Consider the following 27,348-nt stretch of genomic DNA (forward strand, 5'->3'; position numbering starts at 1 on the left):
TAAATGTACCACTTTCTTGCAAATAAATGATTTATTTATTATTATTATTAATATAAAACCGCGCGGTACAAAAACTCATAATGGGATAATAATAAATGACGAAATGAAATCTTACTTGTGTGGTATTGTTGCGGATCCGGCCACCCGTGGGAGAAGACTGACTGACGCCCGTCTTGTTGACATGGCATTTCAGGGTAGCGCTCCTGGAAATTACACGGTTCTATTAACATTATGCTACAAATATTTATATATATATATATATATGCACATGTGTGCAAACAAATCAAAATAACAATCAAGAAAAACTAATGTATGAGGAAAAAGAGCGATTAACATTATACAAATGTATATTAAACTAGCGGACCCGACAGACGTTGTCCTGCATGATATTTCAAATGATTAGGATATTAAACAAAGTATGAAAGTACCGACTGCAGCGCCATCTACCGGGCTGATGTGAATCTAAACCATACAGGGCGCGACCCAAACGCATGTAAAAAAATTCATTCAAATCGGTCCAGGCGATTAAGAACAGTGACATATACACGTACAGTAGATTTTTATAAAGATAAATAATAATATAAAAGTAATTCAATGAAAGCTGGTACATAGAAGATACGTAGCGCGATAATTTCAAGGTTAATTGTTATGACAAGACATACTTACAGACTCTTCATTTATAGATTACCCAAAGTTATAATTTATACAATTGTCTGTAATCAGTGTAAACTCTTTATAACGAATTTCAAGGGACCGAGAATTTTTTTCCGTTATAGGGAGAAAAGGAAAAAAAAACAAATTTAACCAATTGCAATAATTTATATATATATATTAGAGATAGGTGACGATAGTGCGTTTAATAACTGAAACCAAACTAATCTTAGAATAATTTGCTGAAAAATATGGGTTTATGTCTTTCTTAGAAATTTCGGCACCTCAAGAGGTTAGTTTTGTAAGCTGATTATAAAAACATTTACACTTAAGTATGTTGTTGATCTCCAAATATGAAAATATATCTTCGTTATAAAGAGTGAAATAATGTATGGGGTTTGTGTTAAACCAAAGAATTTAACTCACTTTTACGCAATAGAGAGTTTTTTGTTACTGCAGATAACGTTATAAAGAGTTTTCTGTATTTAATTACCCATAACAATTTGCATATATGGCAACTAAAACGTAAAAGTTAGGACCTACCTGCCCCTTGTAAAACTTGGAATCCGATACATAATGTATGCTGACTTCATTGTTAAGCTGCGATCCAGCTCTTAGCCTTTGGAAATAGGGCAATTGATCGCCGTTCGATAGCTCCTCTTTTTTATCATTGAACAAAGCGTTTCTGAACACATTTCTGTCTTCTTGGCCGAATGGAGTGTAAATACTGTATTCTTGTTTTTCTTCTTCTCTGAAAATGTATTTGAAATTATAAAAATGACAAAACACAATATCGCATTAGTTAAATTTATCAATTATTTAATTATTTAAATTAAAAATTGTTTAAAAGTTGAACATTTAACCTAAAGAAAGCTATTTATCTTAAAAGGTATTTTACGACTTAATAACTCAATCAATCATAACTGTAATTATAAAAAAGGTGAAAACTGTTACAATATATACCAAAAATATTTTAACAAGTACAGGCAAAGAAAAGGTAATTAAGTGAATTAAATGTGTTAACATGCACGTTAACTGTCATTTTAAAGAAAAATATATTATATAGTATTCAAAATAATTATCCAATCTTACTTTATTTTTTTAAGTAATATAGCAGACGCTTAACAAACATTAACGGAAATTCTTTAGAAATATAACTTACCGTTTCAAAGGCGTCCCAATGGGTTCCGGTATCGGATTAGCAAATAACGAATCGTTAGGTCTGGTACCGATCGGATTCGGAGATACTTTTGGCTCATAGAAATCGGGAGCTAAAAAACTTTTCTGTTGCGTATCTTCATTCGTTTGAAACAGGGAATATCTGCAATAACAATTTTTTTATTTAAATATAAGATTTGGATAAACAGTGGGTATAAACACGATGAAGGGATCCTTCTAATTTCATAGTTCCAGGCAAATGGTGAACAAATACATATTCTGAGTATCACTTTGTTACCGAACATTACATTTAACTCCGAAACGTATAACGCTTACACGCTTAACTATCTACTTACGCCCAAACCCAATAATCAATCCACAGTCTCGGATTGATAACAATCTGAGATCAGGCCGTGGCAGTCGATCGATCTCCTACCTGCATCCCAATAACCAAACCCTATGAAGACAAACTATTTTTGGCGACGGATAAAATGCTCTTTGTCGTTCCATTTTACCAAGTTTTCACTCATATTTGATAATCAATGTAAACCAAATAAAGTAAATAACACCGTACAAATAACATTAAAATATACATTTGTATGTTTAAAACAAAACAAACAACTCTTTTTAGTATTAAAAAAAAACTAATTTAAGTTAAAATCTGTTAAAATAATTAACTGTTGAAATTGAGCATTCGTCAACTGTCATTTTCAATCAAAGGTCTATCCACAAACACCGTTACGACCTCCCATGGATAGCTTGTATCGACAGATGGCTATTACAATCCGTCGATTGGTTATTGGTACAGTTGTTACAACATTTGGATTAAGATTACTATCTCAGATGGTGGATTATAGATTTAGATAGGTTATTGGGTTCGGGCGTTAGCCAATATCTGTTAATAAAAGGTCTAAACATTTGCTGACCGTCTGTGATTGAATACAAAAGATTAGAAAGGTGTCTTTGGCGGCCGACACTGCAATATCTGCTTGGGGTTTATAGGAATTTGTTACAAATTATTTGAATTTGGCATCCCATGTAGCCATATGAATATTGTACTCAACTCTAAAGTATTGTTTAAATTCAAGGGATTTCGATTTAACGTCGATACCTAAATGGTCGCTATAAGGTCGTAATAAATACAATTCATTGTACTTATGTATAGGGCATAACATTTAAAATTTGTTACTATCTGATATAATTATGGTTAATTTGACTAAAATATCTCCGAACAATTGGAATGTTCTAGTTCATTTATTATAAAAAATCATTATTTAATTAATTGTGAGCGAGTTACGCGTGTAACTTTTTATCTTCGTCTAAACTTAGATGTTTCCAAATTAACAATCAAAGTTAAATAATTTATCCTCACATTTCTAGATGAGTCAGAACATTTATCACAAAGCACCTGCGTCTTATTTTTTTTTCAAAACCATTTGCGCCATATTAATCAAATAGCAATAAGACCCAGTAAAACACATACCCATCATCATTCTTCTGCGTGAAAGAGGCCAAATTGATCAGCCGACTGGGGAATTCCTCTTTCTGATTGTCCACCACATACGTCGGAAACGGTGCATAATTTTGGTTGGTGGGTGGCGTCATCATGCTCTGCTGGTGCATCATGGACATTAACGGGTTCCGAATAGTATACATTCCGTTAGACGTAGGGGTGATTGTCGCTTGGCAAGGAGTGGGGGGCATCGGGATGGGGTCCGGAATGCGGATGTCATTCTTTGGAGGGGCAGTTATTTGGACAGGGGGCAAGTTCGGATGGAACATTGGGTTGCGGAGCGTAACCATTTTGGGCTCTTTGGTCTCCTCTGCGGCTTTCTTAGCTTTTTTCTTGGCCTTTTTGGATTTCGGCTGCTCGGGGATTATTATTGTTTTTGGCGGTTCTGAAATGGAATTGTGAAATAGAATGCATAAAATGTTACGATAGTTTAATTAATTATAACAATATAAATTGTTTTATGGACTACATATCTAAATATTTAAAAAAACCTATTGGGTATTTAATCTGATTTTTAATTCCGTAGAAATCTGACAGCTATCATTTTTAGACATGTCAGAGATTACAAACCTTTTTAGCCGGGCACAATTTTCAATTCTACGGAATGTAAAATCAGAGTATAGATAGGTCTGAATATACTCTGATACACTTGTACACTGTAGCATAGACTAAAAAGTGTATTTCTTCGAAAAAAAAAAGTTGAAAACAAATTTAATAAGATCTAAAATGTGATATATCCATAAATAAGTACTGTAGAGAAATAATGTACTAATTATAAAAGTTAATTACAATAGATTAGATAGAACATACCTGGCTGTGCTGTAGAGAACATCATTAAAGATGGTTCAGCATTAATAACAGGCGGTGGTCGCGCGACAGGGGTGGGTGTGGCCGGGAGCTGGTTACATTTCCATAGGGGCTGAAGAGAAATAATTGTAATTAACGTAAATATTAAACGTTTATTATTTGGTAAAACTGCAGACAACATAGACAAAATTTAGTGTTACATAAATGAAAGGGTAGAAAGTTTAACTCGGATATAATGTAAAATGGGATCAAAATGTCTTCTAATTCTTTAGAATGGCAACACCATGCAATATCATAGACAGATTGCCAATGGACTTTGTATCCGGCTAATAAATAAATTTAAAAAAAAATCATAGACAGATACAGTTGCATTTGTTTGTTGAGTTTCAATTGGCGTCTGATCGGCGCCTGCGTCGGATGCGCGCACTGACTTACTTTAAAATCACCGTGACGGAGGGTGATAACCACAGAGATTGATAACAATCTCTTCGATTCTGCGACATATATAACTTTATCTTTCGTTTTACATAATCATTAAATTTTTAGTTTTCAGTTCGCAAATTGTAAACAACATGTTTACAATTTCACCAAAGACCACAATTTGAAACCAAAAAACTAGTGTCACAACAAACCAACGTTTGCCAAAAAGACTCTAAAAGTAATCAGCTGTTGTCTTGACCGCCATCTTGTTTTACATAATCAACACGCTGGCTTTCGGTCAGACAGATAGTTAAACGTTTTCGATGCTGCTTTATTTAAATAAAAACTCTAGCGACATGATTGAATATCGATATTTAATTAACTGTCTAGAGATTCAGTTAGCACTCTGATTTAACTACTTTACTGCGACACATATACTCCAAGCGTGCGTCTGAATTACATATAGACAAAGGGCAAAAAGTACAAAACAAAAATTTGCCAACATCTATTTAATAGGACAAGATCAGGTCTGTTTATAAAATACTTACGACGGACTTAATGGGCGGGGTCTCTCTCTTCTCATTTGGATGTACTCTAGTCAAGGTTATTCCGGGAGGGAGACGAAGATCGGCTACCTGTAATCAAAAAAGAATTTAATGTTTGCCTGTTCTTTGTATGTTGTTTAAGAACCTATACATAAAAAAATATGTATTCATTAATAAGTAATTTAAAGTTACCGTTTATGTAATTATTCATTACAGGTAACTAAATTATTTATCTGTCTCTTTTCATCACAGCGTCAATACAATTTATCAGAAAGAGACAAAACAGTGCTTTACGGAGCGTTCAAGTATTGCGTAAAGAATTTGGGGGGGGGGGTCCTTTATTACAACTTTGTTAATATTATTTTCGACTTTCCAGTACTTTACACCACATAATGGTAACTTTTATGTATAAAGAGTCACTAGGTGGTCACGAAACGTTTTACTATACTTGGGTACAGAAAAACGTTACGGCGCGTTAAATGGGGGGTCAATAATCTCCAAAAATTGCGTTACGTAATACTTGAACGCTCCCTTAGTCAAACTATCAAATACTCTTTACTTTTTATGAATAATGAGGTAACATTATTATGTTGTTAAATTTTTTTTAATCATTAAAAATCCTTCAAGAATAAGTACCATTTAACCATACAGTTCAATTTCACCATTTTAACGTGTAAATGTCTCCTAATGATGGTATCGATACAATTTTACGGAAAGAGACAAGAGTGCTTTAATTAAAACTAAAGCAAACGTTTTCTGAATATAGAATTCTATATTAAAATATGAAAATCAGGATTTTTATCTTTTTTTAGTTTTGATATTCAAAAGACTGAAACTTTTGAAAGTTTTCGATTGAAGACATACCTGAACACCGCTGCTGAGCTGCTCCATAATGCTACAAGACGATGGCTTTTCACTTTCATTTGTACTAGCAGGCTGAAAATAAACAATTGTAGATTATACACTGGAATTATTGAAATCTAACCAAATATATATGATACTAGTGGACCCGACAGACGTTGTCCTGCATGATATTTCAAGCAATTAGTAAAGCAAAGTATGAAAGTACCGACTGCACCGCCATCTGGCGGGCTGAATTGTGAATCTAAACCATTCCCAGATCCCCTTGAACACACACAAAAAATTTCATCAAAATCGGTCCAGTCGTTTGAGAGAATTTCAGTGACACACTCACAGAATAATTATATATATATAAAGATTTGTTTGCTGACGAAAAATGACTAAATAATAACCTTTATTACACTCCTAAGAACAAAACAATATATTCTGGCTTTAAGGTATTCTTAGTTTTGTTTTAATTACTTAACATTTTTTAAATCTTATCGATTATATGATAATATCCAGTAAATCGTAATTATTTATATATATATATATTATAAAACAGTATTTTTTTCTCCGGTAGTCAAAACCTTTAGTCTGGATATGTTAACTTAAGTCAAACCTCCTCTACATAACGTTAATGATATAATACTTGTTTATTACTTAAATATAAAAAAAGGCCAACCTTTTTATTATTAACGACTTCTATAGTAGTATCAGGAGTTATGTTGATGACTTTCTGGATCTGTTCTTTCTTCTTCTCTTTCTTGGTGTTCTGGGGTGTTTGTTGTTGATGTTGTTGTTGTTGTTGGGGCTTTGGCTTTGTTGTTGGTGCTGAAAACCATGATAACTATTAAGAATATTTAAAATTAAATAAATAGTCTAAAGAAATAATAATTACTAGCTTTATTAATAAGCTTAAATTATTTATTTTATTATAAGTTAACCACATAATATTACTACTACGGTATTTGGTACAAGCTATTTTATATAAAAAAAAGTTTGTAAAACTACACTTAAAACAATCATCCCAACCTATTTTTTCCTGTTTAGTTTCCTTTTTCTCCTTTTCCAATTTCTTTACTTCCTTCTTCTCTTCTTTTTTCTTTTTTTCTTCTTTCTTCTCGGTTTTCTTATCCTTTTTGTCTTTCGTTTCTTGTTTCTGCTGCTCCTTTTTCTCTGCCTTCTTCTTTGCCTCTTGCTGTTGAAGAAGTTCTTGCTGTCTCTTTCTTTCTTCTTCTTCTGCCTGTTATGACAATCACATTGAATTAGTAATAAAAATTAAAGCAACATTTTGATTTTAATCCTGTTACATATACTCCAGGGACGGATAAAAGAGCATTAACTATTTACAACTACTATATTATCTAGTAATTAAAGTAGCAATAAATTCTTACAAGATTTAAAATATTTGGTATATTCTATATAATATCTTTTGGTAAATAATAACAAATATCAAATGCTGCTGATATTTATTAAATTAAAAATACTAGGTTTTCTAAAAATATCGTTAAATTTTGTTAATTCGTAGACGTTTCAAAGAAATGCCTGATTGTGTGACAAGAAGTATATATCAAATAATACAAATACATAATTAAGAAAATATACAAACTTGTTGTTTTGCTAACACTTTCCGCTGCTTTTTGGATAGAGGTGGAGTTTCTTCTCTGATCTCTTCCTTTTGTTGTTTTTTTTGTTTCTTTTCCTCGGCTTTCTTTGCCTGAGCCTGAGCTTCTTTCTGTTTTTTCTGTTAACAAATTACATTCTTAGTACTTAAGACGGTTTCTTATAACAAATTAAATTTCAAGTTAACAACAATCCCCCTAAAGCATCGAAATCACTCTGCTTTGGTTGGTTTAGCTTTACTTCCATACAATGATACACTCTACATAGCATTACACCCACTCTCCATAACGAAAACAACAACTAAATAATAAAAAATACTGTTTAAGTTGCCGAAATTAGTTAAAACTGCGGAGCTGTGTACGTTGTTTTATAATAAGAAATAAACTCGACTGTCGGTACTCATCATACGTACTGACCTTTTCAAGAAATCTGTTGTTTTTTTTAACAAATTAGGCCTCAATATTGCTAGATTTGAATTAATAGGTTAAAAAATACAACCTAACTACTGGTATACTACAAAAATAACATTCAACGGAATAACGTTCAAATACGAATTGTTTTTATATAATTACTAACACTAGTCTGAAATAAACTTTATTTTTCTAATACAGATTTTACTTTCCATTTAACGGTAACTCCTTGTAACGTCAAAATATGAACAGTCTCTTGAGTGTCGTTACATAGAGTTTACACTGTAAATCATTTTTTATTCCGCATATAGAAATTCATTACCTTTCCCTTAGCTAATTGATTGATATGAGCAATAGCTTGCTCCCAACTTTGCTTCTTATCAGCTTGTTTCTTTGCTTGCTGCGCTTCTTCTAGTAATTCCATGACTGAAACATCAAATGCAATTATTAATTACATTACATTTATTACAACGCTTTGTGGTGGTAGACGATTTTTATTAACTATTAAAAACGTTATTGAACTTATATTATAAGATAAGTATATAGGGAGCGTTCAACTATTACGTAACTAATTTGGAGGGGGGGGGGGGGTCGTTTTGTAAAACGTTACGATGCGGGGCGGGGATTGAATTACGCGTTATTTTTAATATTATTCGACTTTCCAGTACATTACACTACATAATGGTAACTTTTAGGTATAAAGAGGTACTTGGGGGGTCACGAAACGTTTTACTATTGGGTACAGAAAAACGTTACGGCGGGTTACGTTACATGGGGGAGGGGGTCAATAGTTAAAACGAAGTATATTTACATGATGTAAGGTTATGCAGATGTTTACTATGTTTTTGGAAGGTAGACATAAAAAGAAAACTCGTTAAAAAAAACTGAGTTTAATTTAAATTTTTTACTCATTTAAATAAAATATCATATGTACAAGTTTCTGGTAAAAATTATTAACCTCTTTCATTAGGAGGATTAAAAAGTACTGTATAATAATGAAGCAGTTATACCTTTAGCCTGGTGATCATCCATGACCTCTTGCTGTATGTTCGCCCCATTCTCCACTCTTATGACTCGCGCCATATTCTGTCCTGGCTCCAGGGATTTTGGGACCAGGCCTATACCTGGAAACAAATACCTTGCTAAAACAAATTTATCGCGACGCGAATGGTATGGGTTGGGTATCTTTATGATAAATGCTTGCCAACCAAACATGGAAAGAAGTATGAAAAACATAAAAATAGCTGGATATGTCGGTGGACTACTACAAAAATACGGAAAAAGACTGAAGTAAATTATGTTCTAAAACAGTTCAAGAAAATTAGATTGGACTGGACTGGAACGGGAACATATAGAGTCGTATTTTTAATTAGACGAAGTCAACTGACATTTACGGTGTTGTCAGTTTTTAAAGAAATAAAAATAGTGTTGTGACAAAGTAAAAACCCCTGAATTAATGATCGGTGATGGCACTAGTCGCCGCGCCGCGCTTTGTAATAAGACGTCAAAAAACTGATTGTACTAGTTACATAGTACTAGTACCTAACTAATATCAGAGCACTTTTATACAATTTTGAAATAGAAATAATATTATTTTATTGATTGAAATGATTAACTATTCACACTCATTGTTCATTCATCTGATTGAACAAGAACTGAACGCATCACTATTACTTTAAATACGGCAACATTATTTTACAAAGTGACATTAGCTACTGTCAGTTGGCTTCGTCTAATTAAAAATACGACTATAAGAAAGAAAAAAGAGAAACGGACAAAAAATGCATTAGAATACTTTCTAAGAGAAGCCTAAAGGAAGAGAGGACATGAAGTAAAAAGATGGGTAGGTCTGCGGAAGACATGGAGCAGAATGTGCTAAAATAAGGGAGGCCTATGTTAAGACAAACAGACTATAAAACTGGTTGCTACAAAAAGAAACATTTTTTCTTACCAATTTCTTAGAATTTAGTAAATAAAGGCTTTATATATTTATTATAATAATTCCATCAGTCCAAAGAATGGGAATCTATATCACAACTAAGTTTTCTTTAAAAAAAACTTAATAAAGGACAATATTGTAAATAGGACAATGAAGCTTCTCTAGTTAAATAAACAATTATTATATTGAGACGTTTAAAAGGGGTAAATATTTTTAACATTTATTTATAATTAAAATTATTCGGTGCCTGACAGATGCCGCGGTCATAGGTTATCGGTTACCACACTGTTTTCCTTCACCATACGAGCGAGTGTTAAATGCACACACAAAAAACTTCAATGGTGAACAGCCGGGGACTGAACCTACGACCACAAGTGTGAGAGTCACACGCTCAAGTCACTAAACCGACACATCTCTTTCATTTATGTATAATACAACAAAAATTCCACTCACTTATAAGTTGCTTATCCATAAATTCTTTAAGAAACTTCCGAACTTCTTCCATCTTCATTTTCACTATCAAATGGTTTTGCTGAAAACAATATATTTGGGTGTGAAATAAACAAGTGACCGAGAGACTGTTGAAGACATATTTTCGATGATATTTCGATTTTAATAGGTTTTTACAAAATTTATGGTTTATCAGCTCATTAAGTGCAATAGTCATTGATATACAAAAAACCCAAGGTGCACACTCAACGTCTGAAAAATGGAATGTCTTTAAGTACGTATACACTGCGTTGTAATAACAACTTTAAGCAATTCGCGTAAGGTTGATTTTGCAATAATATATGCTTGTAACATATACTGTTATAAAGGAACAGAAATAGTGTTTCGGGACACTTTCGAGCGTTACTTTTATTCGAGACTGTGCATTTTGGGTTTTTTGTATATCAATGGCAATAGTAAATAATGACCTCGACATCTTTGAATCCCTGCAAGGCCCTCGCATCCGAGAGTTGTCTCTCCGCTTGCTCCAGACTCGATCCGAGTTCAAAGTAGTGGTTCATTACTGATTCCAACTCCTGAAATTTTAAAACTATTTAGTAAAGTATTAAGGCACAAACTAATGTATAATAGTAATTATCCAACAAATGCTACTACGGGCTGTAGACCAGTGCAGATAGCCTTTAAAATAAATAAAAAGTGAAAAAAATTACAGTAGGATGAAACCCATTAGAAAAGGAGGGGAATATGATCAAAATGAAAGGAAAAATAAATTACGGTCGATCTGAGGTCGGGAAGGGTAGGGGGGGGGGGGAGTTTTAAGGATAAAAAACGGTTAATCTCGATTTCCGGCAAAACTAAAAAACCTATCGAAGAAAGTTAAAAGAGAAGTAGGGAAGGGGATGACGGGTCTGGGCGTTACAGCATACGATTTTTTGCATTTTCCGAGAAGATTTACTATTGTAATATATATATATATTTTTTTACCATAGGAAAGTAGAGATTTCAACGCACTGAAAGCACATCAACTTTTAAAAAAAAGTGAAATTTTGACGTCAGAATTTTCGATTGAAAATTAGGGTGTTTTTTCGATATTAATTCAAAATAAGGTGAAAAAATAAATATTTTTAATCAAATAAATTACAGTATATTTGGGACATAATAAGGTAAGTTTTCACCAAATTTCGTTTAAAAAAATAAATTTTTGTAAAAGATAGAAATAAAAAACCAGAAAGTTGGTTTTTTGAATTTTTCACCTAAATTTTGAGGTTATGTGAAAAATCTGCAAATACAGTTGTAGATCTTTTTATTGCCTACAACTTTGCCATTTAGTTTTCTTCGATAGGACTTTTAGTTTTGCCGGAAATCGAGATAAACCGTTTTTTACCCTTAAAACTCCCCCCCTTCCCCCTTCCCGACCTCAGATCGACCGTAATTTATTTTTCCTTTCATTTTGATCATATTCCCCTGCTTTTCTAATGGGTTTAATCCTACTGTAATTTTTTTTGGTTTCAAAAATTATCGGCACTGGTCTACTGAGGGAGTGTTCAAGTATTACGTCACGCAATTTTTGGAGATTATTGACCACCCCCCCATGTATGGCGCCGTAGCGTTTTTCTGTACCCAAGTATAGTAACATTTTTCGTGACCACTTAATGACTCTTTATACCTAAAAGTTACCATTATGTGGTGTAAAGTACTGGAAAGTCGAAAATAATATTAACAATAACGCGTAATTCAATCCCCGCCCCGCATCGTAACGTTTTACAAAAAGACCCCACCTCCCCAAATTTGTTACATAATACTTGAACGCCTGATCAGAAATATCCCTTATCTTGTGTGCGATATCAATGAAATTATGGTGAACGCTGAATTTAATTTATCAGTGCAAAAAATATCAAAAATATATTTGATTTTGCGTACGGGAGTCATAATTAGCACGCACGCACATTTATAAGTTCATACTAATGTCAGTTTCTAACACCACAAAAATAGCTTATTACTAAATGTGTGTCTGAGCGCGCTCCATTTAAATATTTGTTTAGCTATGAGCATTCCTCGTCAGCATTTATGTTCAGAAATACGTTACCTTAGCACTGTTATGAAAGAGACCGGTCATAGTCGTCAATTCTTCATTGGCAACCTTAAGCTTAGCCTGTTGTGCGACGTTCATTTTCACTTTTTTACCTAAAAAAATTATTCAATTTTCTTAAGACGATTTATACTTAGACAAATGTATTGATTGAATGCAGTGGCGTAACAATAGGGTGGTAGGGCCCCCGCCCCGACCCAAGAAGGCCCCTGTACAAGAGATGTTATGTTCTATGGATAAATGTGAAGTCGCCAATACGCATTGGGCTAGCGTGGGGACTACAGACCATTCCCTCTCGCCTAAGAGAGGAGGCCTATGGCCACTAGTTGAAATTAAACTGAGTACAACGTGAAGATTTTACAGATAGGGCCCCATCAAAAGAATTTGCCCCAGGGCCCCAGATGGTATAGTACGCCACTGATTGAATGTCAAATTTTCTATGAATCACTTAGGAGTTATGTGAAAGGTTTTTTATTCGGGATAACTGTTTTTAGAGAGTCCTTATTATAACTAAAACACTTAACTCTAAATGCTACTTAAAAATCTTAATTTATATCTTCAAGATTTTTACGGGTTAAGCATATCTATGTTATATTTCGATCAAAAACAGTCTCCTCTTAAACTCCAAGATAGTATTAGGATACACGAAGTAATTATTTACAAGCCTGCTACGTCAACGGCTTTCCAACTAACTTGTCTGATATTTGATAAATGATTTATTGATGCTTTTTTGTTACGGGAACCAATTTAGAATATGTATCGGATTGAACTTTGATTTTAAAATCGGATAAACGAGCTAAAGGCTCACCTTTATTCGTAATTTTTAAATAATAGTATAAAAATGATTGGCGCTACAACCTCTTTAGGTATGGGTCTCACATTTCTGATTCTGTTTCATGATCATTTTTCAATCTAATAGGCAAGTAGGTGATCAGTCTCCAGTGCCTAACACACGCCGTCGCCTTTTTGGGTCTAAGACATGTCGGTTTCCTCACGATGTTTTCCTTCACCGAGCGAATGTTAAATGCGCACAAGACTACATTGGTGCCCAGCCGGGGATGGAACCTATGACCTTAAGGATCAGAGTAGCACGCTGAAGCCACTAAGCCAACACTGCTCTACATATTAGTATACTCACATTTATTTTTTGCCCGTTGCAACTGATACAACCTATCCCGTGCGTTCCGTACGAACACGGCGCTCATTGCGTGCGCGCCTTGCGCTTCCCAACAGGCTTCTTGCGCGCGACGAACTTCTTCACGTAAACTTAACACTTCGTGCGATACGCGGCTTTCCGTCTAAAACAGAAAGAGCATCCATTGAATATAACCTTAATAATCGTTTAAAATAATCAATCGGTTAGAACACACGATCTCGATTCGATCGATCACGATTTTTTAGTTCAATAAAAGAGCGTACTAAGTATATAATAAAAATAAGAGTTGAACGTAGAGGGGTGAAAATTAGGGGTTGTATGTATTTTTTAATGCTGCATCATAAAAAATAGAAATTAAAAATTTTGTCTAAAAAATAAAAAATAAAATTTAGGGGTGAACTACCCCTAACATTTAAGGGGATGAAAAATAGATGTTGGCCGATTCTCATAGATACCGGATAAGCACAAAAAATTTCATCAAAATCGGACAAGCCGTTTCGGAGGAGTATGGCAACGAAAACTGTGACACGAGAATTTTATATATTAGATTTTATATATAAGATAGTGTGATGGCATACATTATTAGTTCAAGTAAATGTAAGTAAAAGTAAAAAATCCAACAAATAGTTCATAATTAAAAAGCAGGTAAATAAGCAAATGGTTAAGGAAGTATGAAATACCTACCTTTTTCGCTTTCTGCCGTTGTTTCTTAGCCTTTTTCTTGCCTCTGTCAACGTGTCTTGCCGGTCCTTCAATATACTGGAGCAATGCGTCTAAATCCCGCGGATCCTCAACTCTATTTGAGCAGCCACGCCCACGCCAGCAAGATCCACTAAAATTTATTGAAATCTTTAACAACGAATGAAAAGAACTCGAAATGTAACTCGTTTGTCATCTATGCTCATAAAACTAAGTGGTATTATTAATAAAAATTAAACTTTAGAATGGCTTTATCGATATTTATTTTTTTGGATTCTACTTCACTCTGAATATCAGAATAAATATGACAATAGCTTTATTTATGGTAGTTATTGTCGAAACAACATTTTTTAATCAGTTTTTTTTTAATCTCGTAATATTATTTATTTTTTCCTTATTTCCTATTTTTACAGTAACTTAATAGTAATACAATAGAAAACTAAACTCAAAACATAATATAAACATAACAAGTAAAAATTTAAAACATAAACGATTTAAATCTAATTATAAATAATGCAATTCTTATGAATTCAGACAGTGTGCAATAAAAAATAGTGAATAGTTCTTTTATAAAGGAAACTAAAGGCTATAAAAGATCACCCTACGACCAAATTAATGCGAATGAAACCACAAGTACAACCCTGCAGTTTCTTTACAAAAGGGGAGACACCAAAACAACTCACCTAGAGCATCGAGATGTCGATGAATACACACTAGTTTCCCTACTGTAGATAGACATCCCTTGTTGTTGCGGCCTGCTCTGTCTTTGCTGCATCTGCTGCAAATGTTGCTGCTGCAACAGATGTGCTTGTTGCATTTGCTGTTGCTGCTGTAACTGTTGCTGTTGGATCTGTTGTGCCTGGGCTTGCAGTTGTGCTTGCTGTTGCTGGGTTTGTTGTGCTTGCTGTTGCTGGGTTTGTTGAGTTTGGTGTGCTTGCTGTTGCTGGGCTTGTTGAGTTTGTTGTGCTTGCTGTTGCTGGGCTTGTTGAGTTTGTTGTGCTTGCTGTTGACGGAGCATTTGCTGTTGTTGCTGGAAGTTAGGCGATTATATGTAGAACAAGGTATACGACGGTTAAGGTCCAATAGTGTTTATCTCAATAAAGTGAACTTTTCAGGAAATAAAAAAAACATTTCTCGACTTTGAAAGATACTTGAAATGTTTATATGTATATGTAAAAATAGAAAAAATATGCTGAAATACGATAGATATCCTAGCATTAGCTTAAGATTGGCCTAGTTAGAATTAACGTGAGATAGGTGGTATTGGTTTTATTAGTGTAAATATTTTTGAAAGTAGTAGTTAGCTGTTTTTGAAATAAAACAACACAATGAAAAATCACATTTTTTTATAATGCTCACAACGAAAAATAAAATGATTGTGTTCTAAATAAGTTAAAAGACTTCTTAATAACCATACTATTCATAATAACTAAGATATTTTAATAACTAAAAAAATCTTCAAAGTAACTGAAACGAATCTTTAAATTTAGTACAAACAGATTCAAACAACAAAAACAACTGGTATCTGTATCTGTTGTTTCACACTTTATAAATGGGGCAGTGTATCATAAAAATTATGACATTCGTTTGGTAGAATTTTTTTGAGCTCTTGGAGGTGCTGGTACTTCGAGGCAGTTATAGGGGTTATATCTTTTTGGTCTTTGTGGCAAGGCAAACCAATCCTGGTCCAAATTTAGTTTTACTTTAATTGTGTGTTCTTGGTTGTAAAGAATAGCTCTCCAGGGTCACCAGCTTTGCGTCCTGCCCTTATAGTTCTGAAAGCCAAGTAGATCTATCGGCATAATTTTTCACCCAACTATGGTCAATCTGAATTACTTCATAGGGATTTGATGCCCTTGCTTCTTTAGTTACCGAAACATGGCAAATGAGTTACACGATTTGAGAGCTTCCGTTCAATCGCACTATGAACCGAATCACACTCCATTTGAGTGTGACCACGTTCGAGGATCTTTTGGGTGATGGTGATTTTGTGCTTTATACTTAAGTTTAAAAGCGCATTTGCCATTATAACGTTCCGATTTTGGTACGTGCAACCATCGGAATAAATAATTATTGGCATTTTCTTCGGCAAGCAAAGGCGCTCTAAGTAGTCTATCACAAATGACACGAAGGTACTTCTGTGAACCAGTAACATGTGCAATGGCGTGAAGTCAAATCGAAGAGTGTAAAATTATGACATGTCAATTTCGTTTTAAAGTATAAAGCACTAGCAGTGGAGTAAGGGCAAACTTTAACCGACTCTAGGTCCATCGTTAATAAAATGCAATGTCCCTTAGCTGCATCCTGTTTATCCTTTGCCTTCTCTACCCTGGCTCTATTTTCTTTAATAAGAATATGCTCTTGATAAATATGCTCATCCATATTACCTTCATTTAAAACTTTTATCAAATGTGTATCTAGATACAGCAGGTATATTATTATTGTCATTGCAATGTGTATAGGCGTTAAATACATCAGATATAGTATACAGGCTCCAAGTACAATTTTCTTGTATCCTTACGAGCATAATGTGATGGCATTTTTGGGACACTTTTAAAATAGTAATTTATGGCTAAAATCTTTGCGTTTTGTCTATTTACCTGGATATTCTCCTGATTTTCAGCGTCCACATTGAAACTAGCGTCTTTAACCCACAGCTGAACAGTGGTAGGCTTCAGTGACAGAGTATTCAAAAACATCTGCTTACAAACTTGAATTTTACCTTCATTCCCTGGTTTAGAAAAAAATAACTTGATGTGCCCTCTCGGCGAGAAGACTCTTCACCTTTCGTTTTCTGAGTAGTCATAGTACCTACGGTTCACATGTCCTTCGACATACATTTTTCTTTCACCCCAATTAAGAGTTTTCCAGAAGTAGATGACGCTAGATGCGGCGAGGTGCAGCCGCAATAGAGAAGAGATAAACAGTATTGGCAGAAAAATAAACGCGCTCTTAACTTAGATGGTATTTCTACAGCGAATAACTACGACAATTTTGTGAATTTTGAGATAGATGCCTTAGTAGGCCAAGCCAAATTAAACTTTAAATCTACCTACATTAAAAAGTGAAAAACGTAAAAAACTGAGATAGACACTATTGGTTCTTAAACGTCGTATAGCTTTATTTTTATAGATTTTTTAAATGTTAAATATATTCTTGAGCAGTGTTGGCCTAGTGGCATCAGCGTGCAACTCTCATCCCTGAGGTTGATGGACCAATGGATTTCCTTTCTATGTGCGCATTTAACATTCGCTCGAACGATGAAGGAAAACATCGTGAGGAAACCTGCTTGCCTTAGACCCAAAAAGTCGACGGCTTACGTCAGGCACAGAAGGCTGATCACCTACTTGCCTATTAGATTAACAAATGATCATGAAACAGACACAGAAATCTGAGGCCCGGATCTAAAAAGGTTGTAGCGCCATTGATTTATTTTTTTTATTTTAAAATATACCCTAATAAAACAGTTTAATTGTGTTGTTATTAAAATCTGAATTTCTAAAATGCGGGAGAAAATTCAATTAATAGGTATAAATAATCACTAAGTATTTACAATATTCTATCCGAATCTTTTCATTATATTTTAGAACCCAGACACTAGGTAAAAACTGACAAACCTGGTGTAATTGTTGGTGTCGTATTTGTTGTTGTTGTTGGGGCGTCAGTGTTGGTTTGTTGTGTATGGGCAAGTCGTATATCGGCTCAGGTTTCTTTTGCGGTTGCTGTTGCATGCGTAGCTGTATCTGTTTCTCCAACTGTTGAAACTGTTGTAACTGTCGTTGGTGTATTTGTTCCTGTTGTTGAAGAATTGCTTGTCTCTGGTGTAGGGGAGTGCGTTGTTCCTGTAAAAAATTCACTTTCATTCATCTGTGGAGGAAGGAAGCTGCTCTACCTCCGACTAAAAGGGAGGATCCACAGATCGAGAAGTAATATATCCTTAGCGATCGCATTAAGTTTGATAGCGCGTTTCACCGTATGACGTCATAGTAGCGTTTGTAAATTGTAGGTGACGCTACACCTCTCTATATAAAACACTAGTAGACTCGGCCAAGCGTTGCTGTGGCTAAGGTTTTTGTTACAGATGTTAAATAGTATCTTATGTGAAACGTTGGTACTTTCAACACAGCGCGGCGCCATCTGTTAGAATTGTGATTTGTAACTGTCAAATAATAACAGACAAATAATTAGCAATAAATTGAAATTGCGACTATAATTTGATTACTTTACACCACATAATGGTAACTTTTAGGTATAAAGAGTCACTAGGAGGTAACGAAACGTTTTACTATTGGGTACAGAAAAACGTTACGGCGCGTTACATGGGGGGGGGGGGGTTGTCAATAATCTCCAAAAATTGCGTGACGTAATACTTGAACGGTCCCTAAACAAGACTGCTCTGGTTACATTTATACAAACCACAGCGATTTTCTATTACATTATTTTTGTAAAATAAATAAATATAAAAAAAGCAGTATAGTAGGACAATATCCTAAATGTAATGCATTTACACTAGAACTCACCTGCCATTTTATCTGTTCCATTGCATTTGGATTGACCTTACAATCCGTGTTTATTGGTGGAGTGGGTGTTGCGGAGTTTTGTACTGGCTGGAATATAGAAATTATCCTATTAATACTTTTACTAAACAGTTTTTTTTTTTAACTTTTTCAATGAGTTTCTTTAAACTACTATACTACATCAACTACTGACAAGACAAAAATGCTAATCATACATATAGTGATAGCCAGTGATTTAAGATGTTATAGTACATGAATATTTAGAAAAAAAATGTAGCAGTTTAGTTATCACAGACTACTTTGTATCATTAAAGACTCCAATGATCAATCCCACAATCGGAGGTGATATAATATACTGACTACTGAGGACACTGATATTTTTTAAAATTTGGTAAATACAGTGTAAACTCTTTATAACTAATTTCAAGGGACCAACCTTTTTTATTCGTCATAGAGAGCTTTCGTTATAGGTAGAGAAGAATGAATGTATTTGTAAGTTTTTCGTTACAGTGAATGACGTTATAAAGAGTTTACACAGTACCTACTAACTTAATCATCTACTTGACTGAATCAATGATACACAGCTCAATGTCTTAATAACCTTCCTAGTGGAAACATCATCTTTATTTTTAAACAAAACTTGAGATTTTATATATTTCATTATGCTTCTTACAAAAATTCTACTTTGTGCATAAGTTTTCCATATTTCATTTAAAATTCGGTATTCAGTTATATGACGATTAAAAAACTAAAATGGAAGTGGGCTGGGCATACCATAGAGAACTGCCCAGGTCAGAAATTTATGGTTGATTTGGAGGAGGCCTTTGCCAACAAAAGGCAAACAGACAAGGTTGTCGAGGGAATGAAAATTTTCAACTATATTTAAGTTAATTTTTTCAATACTAAATATGTAAATAGTAAAAAAATTCTATCTTGTCTGAATAAAGGCTTTTATTATTCAGTTATAAATATTCACTAAATCAAACTTATAAGGGCTAAAACAATTTTTAAGCTTGATTTATATTTCTCTCACCTTAGTCTCTGTCTCTGGTTTTTCACTAACAGCCATTTTGGCCATTTGGTCAGCGAGCTGTTTTTGTTGCTTGTCCAATATTTGCTTCTTTTGTTGCGCTTGTGGAGTTAAATTCGGTGGTAATGTTTTAGGGAGAGCCTGAAAGTTACAAAAAGAATAAAAAACAACGCTATTAATATATATTTTTCCGCACTATATATAAGGGGCCGTTCGAGTATTATGTAAGAACTATAGGGGTGATGTGTGTGTGTGTCTGTGTGTGTGTTTATGTGTGTGTATATGTGTTTTAGGTGTGTGTGTATGTATGTGTGGGTGTATGTATGTGTGTATGTATGTGTATGTGTGTTTGATTTTCTTATTTGGTGATTCTATGGTACGTCAACAGTAATTATTTACTTTTTTACACATATTACCCACACATTGTCTATGCTTGAAAATGAAATGCATTTTCGAGGATTCCTACAAAAAATTAATACGTTTATGTTCTATTATTATTGAGATCTTTGCTTACTTTTGCTGACAAGAGCAAGTGGGGGGGGGGGGGATAAATTGCAGTAAATCTGCTTACGTAATACTTGAACGGTCCCTAAGTACTACGAATTGTAATTTCTTTTAATTTTTTTCCATATCACAAATAATGATAAATGAAATTATTTTTTTTAATTATATCATACATATTTGTCATATTACATACTCTATCACAATTAATAACGTAATGTATAAGTTAAGTCGCTCGTTTGTAAATTAAAATCGTAACATTTTGTAACAAACATGCATTTTTATAATTAAAATTTTAAAATTAATGTAGTTTTGACGTGGTTTTTTTTTTCAATCATGACGTGACGTTTTCCTTGGATGACATTGCATTATAAAATGAAATATAAATAAAGTTATTAAAAACTTACGGGTGGTCGATGAACTGGTTGTATTTTTGGGCGTTCCGTTTCAGCCGTTGGCGAATTTGAATCACCCTAGAATAGATAACAATAAAGAATTAAAGATAAAAGTATACGCCAATTCGAAACAATTTTCTCAGAAATCAAATTAATAACCTTGCATCTATTATATCCAGAGTTGAGACTTATACTCTGATTTTTTATTCCGTAGAATTCTGACAGCTATCATTTTTTGCCATGTCAGAGATTACAAACCTTTTTGGTCGGGCACATTTTTCAATTTCAATACAAGTCTGAACATCTGAGTCTATACATACATTTTATTTGTTAGTTAATGTACCCATTTTATTAAGTGCGGTGCTCCAAATTAAAAGTGGTTTTACGGCGAGTGACAATTACGTCTCTTTTCATCACTAACAGTAAAAAACGCACACGTAAAGATAACATTTTTTTTTTAAAGGTGTACGAAACCTGGAATTAGCAGTGATGCCAGCTAAGGAATAAAATAAAGTAATTAAAGTTAATTCGATATATTGTTCGTGATATTAAAATATTTGTTATTTTTGTATTAGGTCACTTCAGTAAGTAAATATTTTGATTTACCTTTTTGTAGGTAAAACATAAAAAAATTCGTAGCATTTTTTTTTTGCCCTCAAATAAATCAAATTTGTTACATTTTCGGTGGAGAACTATTTAGTAGCAACACTTATGAAATGTCAGAATTCTACGAAATGAAAAATCAGAGTATAGATCCATATATGACATACTGGAGAAAGCGCGTCTCGGATCTGGATCTCACCCAACCTTACAATCGACTAAAGAGCTTCTATGAAAATAAGAAAATCTTACATTTGACTTGCATTTCTGTTTTTTCTTATTGAGAATCGATCTTAACCTTTCTCTCGTTTCGTTGAAATTTCTCGGTACTGGTGTAGTGAGAGGCGGCTGAAAAATATAATTGATTTTATAGACATTCTAAAATGGTATGAAAAGTTGAAAAATATGTCTTTATAACACTACTAGCTGACCTGGCAAACGTCGTTTTGCCATGTATATCATTTATAATAAAATTGTATTTTTTATTGCAGTATCATAAAAAAAATCTAAAAATTAAAAAGTAATAGTTTTGGGGTGGACTACCCTTAACATTTAGGGGGATGAAAAATAGATGTCCAATTCTCAGACATACCCAATATGCACACAAAATTTCATAAGAATCGGTCAAGCCATTTCGGAGGAGTTTAACTACAAACACCGCGACACGAGAATTTTATATATTAGATTATAGTGTATATAATTAGAATACAAAAAGGATTCGTCTGGTTTATAGCAAACAATTTTATTTTATGCGCTTTATTTTTCAAAATAATTGCCTGAAAAGCACAAAATGTTCACGCTTAAACAAATATAACGATTATGACGAATTCCGTACACAAAGTCGAATTTTAGATAGTGCGACTTGATAAAGTCGAGTTATTATCAACTAGTTTAATAATAACTAATATTATAAACTTGATGGGGTAGTCTTCGATCACCACGATTGCTGAAATACACGAACCGTCGAGAGTAAATGATTATTATATAATTACATTTTTTAATAAATTTGCAGTTCTCACGTAAACCATATTCACTATTAAGAATCAGTTAGTTATTAAAACTTACAGCATGTCCAAAAACTGTACAATAACAGCAAGAGCAGGGCTGGTCGGGATTCTCACTGGAACACCCGCTTTGCGTCGGCGCCGGTGCCGTACTGTGTCCTACTGAATAAATAAAATCATTCAAACCCGTAATTTTAAAGTAAAATTAATACAAAATGTTATAGATTAAGGGAGTGTTAATAAGTCTAAATCTTATAAATTAGGAATTATCAAAAAATAAAGTAAAACGCATGATTTATAGCATTAGGGAGCGTTCATGTATTAATTACGTAACGAATTTGGGAGGGGGGGGTCCTTTTGTAAAATGTTACGATGCGGGGCGGGGATTGAATTACGCGTTATTGTTAATATTATTTTCGACTTTCCAGTTCCTTACACCACATAATAGTAAGTTTTAGGTATAAAGAGTCACTAGGTGGTCACGAAACCTTTTACTATACTTGGGTACAGAACATTACGGCGCGTTACATGGGGTGGGGGGGGGGGGTTTCCAATAATCTCCAAAAATTGTGTGACGTATTACTTGAACGCTCCCTTATTGAATAAAATTAAAATGTACATTCTTTGATTACACAAATATGGAAGTGGTCTTTGATAATTATTAACTATTAAAATATTGATGTGTTTCTTGCCCATTCTTCTCCACACGAAACTACCTTTTGGAAGGGGCAACTAGAATCTTCTTTGTATTTTTTTTTGACGTTCATAAGTGCCATTTTAGGTGGTCTAATTGAAATAAATGATTTGACTTTGACTATATCTAATAAAAAAGTCATTAAATAATCGTTACGTATGAAGTTTCATAAAACGATACGAGATAAAATATATTTTTGACTTACCTTTACAAAAGTGCGGCTGATGCATTCCATTTTCACATGGCTTTTGCACCGGTTTCGCCTTCAGCATCGGCTTTCTTTCCCTTCTCTCTTTCTCCTTCTCATCCTTGTCACTCTCCTTGCAACTCTCACACGTACAATCATTAGTGTACTTGCAATTATTCTTCGGAGTATCACATTCATCACCGTTCTTCATGTTCCTAAATGCCACCGCGTTGAGTGTTTGCTTAGCATTTCTTAAAGCTTGAGCGGAATATTTTGCTAATAATTCCGGATTTTGTGACCCTATAACTGATAAATTCTTATCATCTTCTACTTTTAACGTCTCTTCTATGTCGTCATCTAAAAGTCTAGCGTCTATGCTAGAACAAATTGATATGACGTGCTTTTTATATGTCTCGGGAACAGGTACGCCCTGTACGATATATGATTTTATAGCGTAAAAACTCTCTAACAAGGACTTTTCGCCTTTCGATACAAGTATTGCCTCGCACTTAGCAAGTAATGCATCGTTTTTAGATTTCTTATCTTCTTTCTCGACTTTTGGCTCGGGCTTAACTTCTTTCGCTGGTGGTGTTGGTGTTTTCTTAACTGGTCGTATATTTGCTTTTCCTATTATTTTGCTGAGACCTTTAGCTGCCAAAATTTCCGCTTCGCTTGGCTGATTCGTATTTTGTTTAGGCGGCGGAGTTTGTTTGGTAGCTTCAGGTTTGATTTTCAAAAACGTTTCTTTAATACATTTCTCTACTTCTTCCAATTTGTATAGCATAATCAGCCACTGATCTCCAGTTAAAGAATTTTTGGGTATGCTCCTCATATAATTTCGATTCATTTCGCGCAATCGATTTATAAAATAATCAGTTTTTATTTCATTAGGTATGGTCGTGAAATCCGGAGTATTATCTACTTTAGTCACTGGCATTCCTGTTAGTTCTTGTATTACATTGGTTGCTATTTCTGGGTTTAAGAGAACCCAAGACGATAGTTGTTGAGAGTCTAAACACCGTCTAATTACGTCATAGTATTTAAATTTGAGATTTTTGATAGAGGATTTATTGTCTTGCGACATTTTTGATAGTTTCATAATAAGTAGATCGAACGTGTTCCCAGCAGAAGTGCTTAGTAACTTCGTTATTTGTTTGAGCGATTCTTTAGACTGTGGACAGCTTTCCTCGTCTGAATCTCTGTCAACGGTCTCTCTGGCCTCCTCTGCTTTTTCAATCAGTCTATCTATTTGCGGTCCCTGATGTTTGCATGCCATATCTTTAATGTGCAAATAAAATTTCTCTAGCATTCCTTCTACTTCGTTTCGTAGAATTTCTAGGGGGATCGATTTTACTTTACTTGTTACGAAATCCCGCCAAAAAGTAAATTTAGGACGCATGACTCCCTTTAGTTCATCCATAGATAAGGCATCCTTCACTGCCTTTTCAAATAATTCTGCAGCTTTAAAATATGACTCTGAACTCTTAACGTCTTTCGGTATAACAATAGTTTCGTCTTCTAAACACTTGGCAAGTAATGTTGGTGGTGGTTGATCTTCCTTATTCTGTTTGTCTGATTCACTATCCTTACTATCTAAATCATTATCTATATCGTTATCAGTATTCCTAACTCTAGGTTTATTTTTACGTTTGGCAGTGCTTTTAGTAACTTTAATACTATCGCGCTTACTTAACTTCAATTCTCTTATTTGTTTAAGAGTTTCCGGAGTCAACTGAGCGTCAGTGTTGACTTCCGGTAGACTATTCATAATGGACGCAAATTCGGGTAGTTCAAAGCTGGCGTTTGCGAATTCGGATAGCTTTGACGCAATCTCAGGCATATTTGCTAATATCTGTGGCATATTTTCTACTACTTCAGTTAACTTGTTACCGTTGGTCACGTACAGGTGTAGATCGTCAGAATCGGCTTTATCTAAAAATTCAGCCGAATTCTTTTCTAAATTCATCATAACTTCAACTATTTGTTCTAATGACACCAGATCGTCGGGATCCTCTTTATCTTTTTCATTCTGCGTTCTATTGTAAGTATTAATAATATACTGGCATTCCTCCATGGCCTTTTTGATTTCCAAACCGAAGGTAACATATTTAAAAACATTGGAATCTTTATTCTCGACCACTTCGACTTTATGCTCTTCCTTTTTGTCTTCCTTTAAAAACTTGCTTATGGGGAGCATTCTGGGATTTTTCTGATAAACGGGCATCGGTTCAGACGTAGTTGGCGACATTTCCTGTAGCGGGGGACTCACAGAATCTGGGTATTTTTCTTTGAAGTCTTCTTGCAAGTTGTTATCTAACGTATGGAGGGCAAAATTAGCGAATTTCGCTAAACATTCCTTCATTTCCTCACAAAGATCGGCGTCCTTTTCAGCTACTATGGTTTCAGCGTCGCTATCGCATCGAAACGCTTCGGGGGGTTCTACTTCAGACTTGATTGGTTCATCGTCAATTTCTTTGTAGGGTGATTTAAGATCCATATTCGGTTTACTTTTGAGCATTTGGAGTATTTTATGGGATTTTGTTAATGTTTGCGTGGGTTTTAGTTTTCTTTTTGGTGCAGCAAGACGGGGCAGTTTAGAACTGAGAGCTCGGAGTTTTCGCTTCGGCAAGTCATCTATTAATGTCACTGTGCTGTCAGGAAGGCTATAATAAAACAAAATATTTGTTACTAAATTTAATAGGAACAAATTCGTAATTTTCTTACACAATAACTGATTCTACAAGCAATGAAAGGTTCAATAACATATGAAGTTTGAATTCATATCACGAATTATCTCATTAGTTTCAAGTTTCTCTACTCTTAATTTCATATTCTTCAACAGAGACTTAAAATTTTACTAATTTCAGTGCTACAACAGAAATGATGACGTATATAAAAATAACGATGAATTTAGAATAAAAAAATACCTTTCTCTTTCTTGTCGCAGTTGGTCTTCGAGCCACATTCTAAGTCGATGATAATACAATTGCTGATCGCGCATGTGCATTACTTTACGACGGACCTATAAATATTTACATTTAAAAAGAAATGCAATAAACAACTTTTTTGTATTGAATTTATTTGAATATTTAAAATTGATCGTCCACACATTAGCAAATCAAATACAATAAACATACGAACATACCTCCTTGAACCTCTGCAGGTGATACTCGGGACAGAGACTAGTGGGGGGCAAGGTTGGCGGGGCCGTGGGGGGAGAACCAGGTGCAGGCGGAGGGGGTGCCACCGTCCCCACTAGCGCCGTACACACCTGCGGACAGACGATTTATCTTAGTAACTTTTTTTTGCTGACTCATAATGGCGGCACAGATTTGGTACAGAAATGAAATTGATAGAAAATCGTCGTCAGCCGTTTTTCATTTACTTAGGGAGCGTCAAAGTATTACGTAACAACTTTTGGGATTGAAAACCCGCCCCCTCCAAATTAGTTACGTAATACTTGAACTCTCCCTATATACTTAACTTATTATTATATATTAACAGTTAATAAAAATCGTCTACCACTACAAAGCGTTGTAATATTATTTTTCAACTTGTATAAATGTAATGTAATTATTAATTGCATTTGATGTTTCAGTCATGGAATCAATCAATTAGCTAAGGGAAAGGTAATGGATTTCTATGTGCGGAATAAAAAATTATATGCAGTGTAAACTCTATAAAGTCGTATAAAGTAGGTATAAAGAGTCACACGTTTTACTATTGGGTACAGAAAAACGTTACGGCGCGTGACATGGGGGGGGGGGTTTTCAATAATCTCCAAAAATTGCGTGACGTAATACTTGGACGATCCCTTAGCTATCACTAAATTACTAAGACTTGTTTAAGCAAGTAATAATTTTAGCTTCAGCTGTGACGGGAGATAAATAATTTTCTGAATCTTACCGTAGATAATTTTTTCTGTCGCTTATAAACCTGCAACTGTCGTCTATGAACCTCTGGCAGTCTTCGATACATGGCCATTAGTTTACGATCTACTTCAGACAGACCCAGATCGACACGTTTTCTATAAAAAATATTAAATATTAAAGTTTTCGTAAAAACAATAAAAATTTAAAGTTATATAATGTCCATAAAACTCAAACTGCTAAGAACT

The 27,348-nt window shown here is 34.1% G+C and overlaps 1 protein-coding gene across 3 annotated transcripts in view; it reads right to left on the bottom strand.

Moving 5' to 3' along the window:
- Positions 1 to 27,348, bottom strand: part of LOC125061361 — a 49,155-nt gene that overhangs the window by 3,866 nt on the left and 17,941 nt on the right. For 2 of the 3 annotated variants that reach the window (XM_047666760.1, XM_047666762.1), the window contains exons 19-46: positions 27,138 to 27,258; positions 26,377 to 26,502; positions 26,159 to 26,253; positions 23,250 to 25,894; positions 22,412 to 22,512; positions 21,599 to 21,694; positions 20,759 to 20,824; positions 19,854 to 19,991; positions 18,824 to 18,910; positions 17,921 to 18,145; positions 14,987 to 15,333; positions 14,289 to 14,436; positions 13,587 to 13,746; positions 12,446 to 12,543; positions 10,827 to 10,934; positions 10,363 to 10,441; positions 8,981 to 9,094; positions 8,293 to 8,396; positions 7,547 to 7,681; positions 6,970 to 7,180; positions 6,620 to 6,768; positions 5,959 to 6,030; positions 5,098 to 5,184; positions 4,133 to 4,241; positions 3,293 to 3,707; positions 1,814 to 1,972; positions 1,195 to 1,402; positions 116 to 203 (exon numbers count right to left, since the gene is read on the bottom strand). In XM_047666760.1, the coding sequence (XP_047522716.1) occupies positions 116 to 203; positions 1,195 to 1,402; positions 1,814 to 1,972; positions 3,293 to 3,707; positions 4,133 to 4,241; positions 5,098 to 5,184; positions 5,959 to 6,030; positions 6,620 to 6,768; positions 6,970 to 7,180; positions 7,547 to 7,681; positions 8,293 to 8,396; positions 8,981 to 9,094; positions 10,363 to 10,441; positions 10,827 to 10,934; positions 12,446 to 12,543; positions 13,587 to 13,746; positions 14,289 to 14,436; positions 14,987 to 15,333; positions 17,921 to 18,145; positions 18,824 to 18,910; positions 19,854 to 19,991; positions 20,759 to 20,824; positions 21,599 to 21,694; positions 22,412 to 22,512; positions 23,250 to 25,894; positions 26,159 to 26,253; positions 26,377 to 26,502; positions 27,138 to 27,258 (6,491 nt within the window). The remainder of the gene's footprint in view (positions 1 to 115; positions 204 to 1,194; positions 1,403 to 1,813; positions 1,973 to 3,292; positions 3,708 to 4,132; positions 4,242 to 5,097; positions 5,185 to 5,958; positions 6,031 to 6,619; positions 6,769 to 6,969; positions 7,181 to 7,546; positions 7,682 to 8,292; positions 8,397 to 8,980; positions 9,095 to 10,362; positions 10,442 to 10,826; positions 10,935 to 12,445; positions 12,544 to 13,586; positions 13,747 to 14,288; positions 14,437 to 14,986; positions 15,334 to 17,920; positions 18,146 to 18,823; positions 18,911 to 19,853; positions 19,992 to 20,758; positions 20,825 to 21,598; positions 21,695 to 22,411; positions 22,513 to 23,249; positions 25,895 to 26,158; positions 26,254 to 26,376; positions 26,503 to 27,137; positions 27,259 to 27,348) is intronic. The other variant, XM_047666761.1, reaches the window with a different exon arrangement.

Source organism: Pieris napi, chromosome 23, assembly GCF_905475465.1.
Source record: "Pieris napi chromosome 23, ilPieNapi1.2, whole genome shotgun sequence".
In the NCBI taxonomy this organism is placed as follows: domain Eukaryota; kingdom Metazoa; phylum Arthropoda; class Insecta; order Lepidoptera; family Pieridae; genus Pieris; species Pieris napi.